Raw genomic sequence first — 8,475 nt, 5'->3', positions numbered from 1 at the left:
TGGAAAGCTGCTTTTGTTGAAAATACAGCCTTTCAACACTATACATTGTTAGATCTTTGCAATCTTTAGTATACATTATAGCTTCAAATCAAGTCGATATACCATTAAAAAAACTGTATTAGTAATCTAGTCTATTTTGGGGGATAGGAGTGCTGGGAAAAATGCTTTTCCATGAAAGATTGTACCAGTAGCTATTCATTTATAAACATACATTTATACTCCAAAACTTTTTCAATTTACATTTATTTGAAACACAATCCAAACACACATATTACACCTGAAACAGTGTGTCGGGTTAATGGTTAATGGTCCGGTAATGATTTGTTTAACTGAACTGGACCAGTATATTAACTCAGACCGGGTTCAGGTTAGGCTGAGTTTCAATTAAACATTTTAAAAGAACAGGGTAACTTTACATATTTGATAAAGTGTGTAGCTGTATGTTTACTCGAGTCCCGAAAACTCTTAATCAGAGTTGTTGCAAATATTGCGCCCCAGTCATTGTACGGCTCACTGTCCCCGGACTCTGTCAGTCCCAGAGTCATACAAAGCATCATCCTCTGATCCATCCAGTGGAAAAACAAAGTTAGGGAATCTTTTAGATTTAGATCCTTCAGATCTGTGCTCATACTGTGTGTCGCTGCTACAGCTTAATAAAACCTGCTCATCTGTGCACTTTTGCATATCGCACTTCAACATCTGCTGCTCTCTTGAACTAGTGTCTGAAATACATGTCTCACTGAATCACCACTAACTCCTATTTTAACTCCTATTTAAGTCACATATTTTGTTTTTGTATGCACAAAAGCGCAGTTTTTTTTTCTCTCCCATCATTTAGGGCCCCTTCCTGCTCAAGGGACCCTGGGCCCTTGCCCAGATTGCCTTTATGGTAGATCCGGCCAGACAAGGCTGGATTAATACCGCCAGGGGTCCCTGGGTACTACCAAAGCTCATGCCACCATTTTTTTTTCCTGTCCATTTTCCATCATTCTTCTCTGACACTTGTTGATACAACCTAACCACAGTGCATAGCCTCCTAACCAATAATCACAATAATCAAAATTAATAAAATAGTCAACCATGAGACTTACATTTCTTTGAAACATATTTTATTCTGATTACATAACACTGCTGTCAAGTGGAAACCTTGTAACTACGAATTTGGTTTTGGATATAGTAGATTTCTGACAGCAACCATAATTATCAAGAGAAAGAGTCAAGCCCGTTGTGGAATTTTTCTACTGCTGGTGAAGAATGAAATAAAGACTTCTGCCGGCCGACAAGGTTTTTATTTTCTTTGCAAAGAAACGGTCGTTTCAACACGAGCGGTCAAAATGAAGAAAAGACCCCGAGCATGGGGAAGACTAAATATTTATACCTAAGGAACGCCCCTACACCCTTTGGTCTACTGTAGGTATCGGTGCCGACCCCCTAGTGTGTGTTTCACACCCAAGGCATCCTGCAGGATTGTGTATGTAGGTGCAAAGTTAAGAGGTCTAGACATCACAATTTAAGGACCTGATAGCTTGGTAAGAGAGTGGGAGGTGGGGCGTCAAGTGATTGGATACACAAAGAAATTGAAATTAACATTACAAGCCCTGTGTAGTTTTGCTGTTGAGTCCAACAATAAAAAAGCACAGACATTTTTTTTTCTCCAATACCTGAGGGCCCTTTTCTACTCAAGGGCACATTGGTACTTGTCCACATTGCCCATATGGTACATCATAGAGCAGGGATGTCAAACATGCGGCCCGCCGAGGGGTCCAGTCCGGCCCATTTTCCTTCCCGTCTTCTTTTCTTTCCTTCTTTCCTTCCTCCCTCCCTTTCTTCCATCTCTCTTTCCTGTCTTCTTTTCCTTTCTTTGGTTCATCTGTCCTTCCTTCCATCTTTCCTTCCTTCCTTCCTTCTTGTCTTATTTTCCTTTCTTCCTTCCTTCCATTCGCCTGTCGTTCCTTCCTTCCATCGTTCCTTCCTTCCTTCTTTCCGTTCTTCCATCTGTCCCTCCTCCCTTTCTTCCTTCCTTCCTCCCTTTCTTCCATCTTTCCTTCCTTCCCTCTGTTCTTCCTGTCTTCTTTTCCTTTGTTAATTTCTTCCGTCCCTGCATCTTTTTAATGGTCCGGCCCACATGAGATCAAATTGGGCTGTATGTGGCCCTTGAATGAAAATGAGTTTGACCCCCCCTGATAGAGGACTTGAGATAAAAAAATATTCACATGTGAAAAGCTGGAATGAGAAAATTTGGATATTTTTTCTTTTAAAAAACGAATCAAAACATTTAACAGATTAGCAAAAATAGTTGGATATTAGTTCCCTGTCAATGGAAAACCTAAGAAAAGCCTCCTCAGGATACAAACTGTGAATCATTAAATGTTTTTTTATTATCGATGGATCCGCCCCCCCTCCGCGCGCCTGTAGACATGTGTGGGTGCCTTGCGTGCACACAAACGAGCGTGAGTGCGTGCACGGCGGCTGAGTTAACTTCCGCAAACTAATATGAACCAGACGCGAAAGCTCGGTTAAGTGTTCACACATCATCGTTTGAAAAAGAGGTAAGTGTTTTCTGAACGTCACATTAAATTATATCAATTTTTGTTCTGCTTTAACTGGTTGAATTGTTTTATTTGCTTGGTCGTGCTTTTTTGCCTCGATCGCGCTGAAGAAAGTAGGAAGAAAAGTGTCGCGTAGATAAACAACTATTACGCTATAGCTCGCCACGTTGTGAGGAAAATACAACAAAAATCACACAACAGCTTCGAGTATCCCAGAGATTGACTGTAAGCCAACTAGTGGCTGTTTAAAGCATTAAATTAATATTACGAAGGTTAGCTCGTATGCTAAAAATGCTAACAGGATGTTGACCAATGAGGGAGCAGCTCTTTCAGCTACGTCACGCTTCCTGGAAGTTTTGTTTTGAACATTAAACACTTTCTAAAATACTCTGATTTTGTTATGAGACTGTGCCAAATTATAATTTATCTCTAAAGCATGTACAAAGTTTGTTATTCAGGTGCTTTTAAAATCAACACAACATTTGGGTGAAATCAAACGAGGTCATGTTGATAACAGGTTCAAGGTCCTGTTTTCTATTCAACAAAGCATGAAAAGTAACTCTGTAATGAAGTAAAACTAGTTTCCAAACCACACCCACATAAGACTAGTCACTCATTTTAAAGTCTGTAATGGCAAATGCACTAAAGCCTGGAAGGGTATCAGGGATTTAACAGTTAAGAACAAATTTCCGTTCTTGCTTTCCTGTACTTTAAACAAATAAAATAAAAATTATAATAATACATTTTATTTGAAGGCACCTCTCTGGGCACTCGAGGACACTGTACAATTAATAAACAAAACAGTAAATAGGAAACAAAACAGATAAAAGTGTAGAACAGCAGAATCCGCACAAAACCAATAAAATAAAATGGCCCAAAAAATATCCAACAAAAGGGTTACATTATGCTCACATCTGTTGTATTTCAGATTCAAATTTTAATCATCTTCAGAGTACTGTGTGTATATATTTACCTTATTATGTAAATCCTAGGAACATTGCACATAATATATATCAGATTTTCAGCATATTACACATTTATTTTTATCTGTATGAGGGTATATTCTGAACATAAATCTCACAAATGTCTGCATATTGCACATTTATATATTGCAGATTTATTTACACCAAAATCCATGCAGCTGTTTATAGTATTTTATTCATTTGATCCTATTTTGTCTTATTTATTGTTGATTAATATTGACCGAATATTAGTCCCATTGATATTTTCAATAAAATCCTTCTTTAGTACAACATGTCCACCTGTAGTTCAAAGTGATATAATTACCCAAATGAGTGCTGTGAAGACAAAATGACTCAAATATTGGAAAAATTCAGCTAAGGGTGGACACAGATGAGATCAAGTAGGTCAACAATCGATGTTTTGTCAGTCATGGACACACTTAAGCCATTTTCAGTCTTGCCATGAACACGGGGCATGGTGAGATTTTTGCCTTTTCTAGCAATAGTTCCTTCCGTTCCTTCTTTTTCTATTTCTGCTCAGCTGCTTCCTGGCATTGACCAGGTCATTGAATTTTACTTTGAACTGGGCATTAAGAATGCTGTTTGAGTACTACTCAATCAGAGGCGTGCTCAATAGGCATGTTAGTGTAATTAGTGAAAGTAAATGTAATCAAATTCTTAAATGAAGAGGTCTTTCCAGAAGTAAGCAGTATGCTGTTGGTTTAATTTGTGACTTACTGTACTCAGGACAACTGCACGGATACAGGTGGATGTGTTCTTATCATCTTACACATTTATGTACTGTACAAAGTATAAAATTGTGTCCTGAAAAATTAATCTTTCAAAAGCCCAGAAGGTAGTTGAAACAAGGGCTTCTTTAACACTCTGGATAGTAAAGCAGCCATCTGTCACACTGGTGATGGAACGGTTCTGAAACAACCCCCTCTCCTAAAAAAATGGGATAATGAACCAGACTTTTGGATTTATACACAGTTTTTAACAGGTTTATCAAGTTGCAACTGTATTTATTAATTGCAACAAACAAAAAACCCAGATCTAATACAGTTGTTAGCTGAATATGTTTGTGTATGATCCAGTTTAACTAAGTAATTTAGGTTATTTTATAGTTTCATACATGGTATCATATTCATATTTATTGTGTCATTCAGAAAGAGGAAGCTGATGTGTCACTTCTGACTAGAGCTGCAACGGTCATTCAATTCATCAATTGTCAGAAAATGAATCTGCAATTATTTAATGGATTAATCGTTTTGAATAATGTTTTCGAAGACAAAATGCTAAATTTCCCTGATTCCTGCTAGTGGACTGTTGGTCCGGAGAAAACTAAATTGAACCTAAAAGAAAAATCTTGCATATGAAATTAAATTCTCACATTATTTACCTATTTTCTCTTTACCATACCACACTCGGCCAGGGCTGAAACTAATAATTGTTTTCTCATCTAATAAAGTGAAAAACAGCTGTTATAGATTTCCCACAGTTGCAAGGTGACACCCTCAAATATCTTGTTTTATCAGATTAACAGATCTGCATCACAGGTACGATCATATTTGCAGAAATAATTGATAGGAAAAAAAATGTGTCAGGCTCCTGCTAGTTGATTTTCATACAGTGAAATGTATGCAAATCAGCAGCTGCCTGCCAGGTAGAAAGATGTGAACTGCTACTCACTACAGCATGTTTTGGAAAATGTCTTTGGAGTGATTTAATTCAAATGGTCTTACAGACTCAGCCAAAATGTCGGATTCAGACGCTGACTCTGATTACGACTGTGAAGAAATCAGCCAGCACATCGGTTTTGTAAGTTCGTTTTTTAAATTAGAGCATATATCCACCTTTTTGTTTATCTGTATGTCACTGATATTTTGTTTCTTTCCCTCAGAATCTGAAGGACTTTCAGAACACTGCTGTGATAACTATACAACCATCAGGTATGGGACATTGACTTTTTAAAAGACAATTCATCAATATTCAGAGCTATAATGTTATAATGTATTTATATTCTAACTATAATCGTTATCATGGTATCTGCTAAAGTAAGTATATTCAAGGGTGATATATGTATTTTCTTTTACACAAGTATTTTGACTGATTAACCAACGTATCATCTTTTGGAGCAAAACTCCAGATATAAGAAGTAATGAATAGCAATCAGCAAACACTTGACTTTCATTTTAAATTAGAGCTTAAAGTTCACTCTTAGTAAGCTTATTGAAAGTTTCTTGTTGAGATACTGTCAAATATTTTCATGAAGTCTTGAGAAAACGAGTTCTTTTCTATACACAGTTTGCAGACATTTATCACTTTGCTTCAAGTTTTTATACACAGTGATCAGCTAGTTTCTCTTAAAGCTATAATATGTAACTATTCTGCATTAAAAGGTCTAAAAATTACTGAACATTTTGTGCATGTGTCGACATTGTGGCTGTTGGCAACAATGGCATCTACCAAACAATATATACACATACAAGATAATACATCAATATTGTGGTTGCCCTCCAGAAACTCTCAGAAATTGACTTTTTATTTATTCAGTTTTAAGCCGCATTTTTATGTTAAACTTTTAAGATATTAGTCGTTGTTAAATATTATATAATATATATAAAACTGGAAGAAGGATTTTAGTCATTGCACATCTGGGACTGATAGGCAGATTTCTTTTTGTAAGGTTAGGAATTTATGGTTGGTCAATCCTGTTGGTCTTAGTTAAAGTAGTGTTTATCCCCATCTACTTATCTACTTATTTATCTGTGGGATAAGAGCCACATCTGTTAAATTTGAAAGAACCAAGAGATTTATGACTGATAAAGGACGCTCTTTAATGAAGGTAGTAACAGGACAGAGTAAAGGGCCCATAGAGGGGACAGGTTAAAGGTCACATTCCATCATTAAAAAAAAAAAAATCATCCAGATCTTAAGTTATCAGAGGAACAAGCTGAGCAAACGTTAGCGGCAGCTTTTTAAAAATTAGAAATAAGGCAAGGGTGAATGACTGGGGAGGATCACTTGCTTCCTGTCGCCTGACATTTGACATCATTTTATAAATTGCAATAGTAATTTCTCTGTGCTGCTTTCTTTTGGGTGAAGCTACATGTATTTTTTGTATGTTTTGTTTCTTAGAGGAAGTTTATGAAAAATGGACCCAAATCCCCACTGAGGTCAAACAGGAAGCTAACCTGCTGATGAAACTTAGTGCTTTCTGGCTTCCCATACTGCTGCGGCAAGATAACTTTGGCATTGTTGTTCGCTGGGCTGCAGATATACATATAATCGATCCACAGTAAGTACAAATATTATTGTGATCCAAATATTTTGCTGCCACTAATTATTAATATTTAGATTTTTTGAAGTTCAGACTATTAATGATTTTGTTATCATCTCCTTCTAGTGACAGGGATCACATGAGTCTGAAGCACCTGAAGAGGATAGAAATATTGGAAGCAATTTTCAGAGCTTTGGAGAGAGGAAGTGTAAGTAAACGCTGCTGTGGTTTAGTCTAAAGCCCCTTTCACACACAACCTAAAGTGGCTGCAATCTGTAGGCAAGCCTGACGCACACATCAGTATTGCTGATATTATGAGCTGATTTGATCTTACGTGTATATTTGTGTATATTCAAATTGGTAGACGTCCATAATTGGAAAAATGAGCCTTTCCAAATGGCATTAAGTCAACACGGCAACATAAACATTTTATCAAGGAATTTGTCATGATGGCAAAATCAATAAAGAATGTAGAAAAAGGCAAAATGACCAGCAGGCCAAGTATCATTTAAAAACTTGTGTATAGTTTGTTACTTATGTTGACTGCAGTAAGACTTATAAACCAAAACTACAGAGACCATATTTTTATATCAGCCATAATTGGAGGCACTATATTTTAAGGTTTTCTGTTCATACAATTCTTGTGAACATGATATCACAGTAAGGCCTTGAAGCAATTTCTTCAAATTTGGCAAAATGTCAATTTGAACTCAAGAATGAACTGATTAGATTCTGGTGGTCAAAGGTCACTGTCACCTCACTGAACACATTTTTAGCAATAACTCAATAATTCATATGCTAATTATGACAAAAGTTTAACACTAATGGTGGAGACATACAACTGAGATGGTATAACTAATTATTTAGATACTTCACTTTCTGCTTTATATTTCTAATTTCAAATTTAGTTTAAGCATGTTAAGCATCTTTTTAGTCTCTCTTCAATCTGTATTTTAAGCAATTGAGACTGTAGCAAAAATGTGGATTGTGTTTATTTGTTACACAGGCTGTAATGGGCCTTAAGTGTATCATCCTTGATTTAATAGTTCTTATTTTGTGATTTATTTTTTTCTCCTCTGTTCCAGGTGAAAAAGCCCCACTCTAAGCAACTTTTCTGGATAAGCAAAAAGCTTAACTTGGTAAGTCTGAATAAGAGTTAAGGTACTCTAATCAGTGACAGAGACATGGCTGCCTTCGTTTTTATCAAATCAGGAGAACAACAGCTAATAAAACACAGTGACTAAGAAATAGGAATCTCTGAGCAATCAAATGTGAAAGTTCTGCAATAAATCAGTAGGTGTTTATTCATGTTTTGTTTTTTTCAGGTTGTTGTGCTGGATTGCTTTATATTAAAGCTGAAAAATAGCCTAAAGTTGATTGAATAGCTCTCTGACACACACAAAACACAGACATATAATGTTATAAACTTCATGGTTTTTGTGTTTATTGGAGGGTTATTTACTTGGATTGCTTTAAATCAAAATGTTCTCTTAAAATGTATACCTGTCACAATGTGAGGTCAAGTGTGTCTAAGCAGAAGTCCTATTTATTAATAATAATTTATTATTAACAGCAGCACAATTTTGAATGTGTTGTAATTTTTCAAGTGACTGCTTTGAAAATCAAGTAAAAAAGGCATTGCAGTAGTTCAATCTATTATAAATAAATGAGAGAATATGTT

At 36.1% G+C, this 8,475-nt stretch overlaps 1 protein-coding gene across 1 annotated transcript in view; it reads left to right on the top strand.

The window, feature by feature from the left end:
• The first annotated feature begins 2,450 nt into the window (after positions 1 to 2,450).
• Positions 2,451 to 8,475, top strand: part of ttc3 (tetratricopeptide repeat domain 3) — a 26,924-nt gene continuing 20,899 nt past the window's right edge. Inside the window, exons 1-6 of the mRNA XM_062433757.1 lie at positions 2,451 to 2,549; positions 5,259 to 5,332; positions 5,415 to 5,463; positions 6,653 to 6,812; positions 6,921 to 7,002; positions 7,880 to 7,933. Of these exons, the coding sequence (XP_062289741.1) occupies positions 5,270 to 5,332; positions 5,415 to 5,463; positions 6,653 to 6,812; positions 6,921 to 7,002; positions 7,880 to 7,933 (408 nt within the window). The 5' untranslated portion in view covers positions 2,451 to 2,549; positions 5,259 to 5,269. The remainder of the gene's footprint in view (positions 2,550 to 5,258; positions 5,333 to 5,414; positions 5,464 to 6,652; positions 6,813 to 6,920; positions 7,003 to 7,879; positions 7,934 to 8,475) is intronic.

Source organism: Scomber scombrus, chromosome 14, assembly GCF_963691925.1.
Source record: "Scomber scombrus chromosome 14, fScoSco1.1, whole genome shotgun sequence".
Taxonomy (NCBI): Eukaryota; Metazoa; Chordata; class Actinopteri; order Scombriformes; family Scombridae; genus Scomber; species Scomber scombrus.
This window is presented reverse-complemented; position numbering and strand designations above follow the sequence as displayed.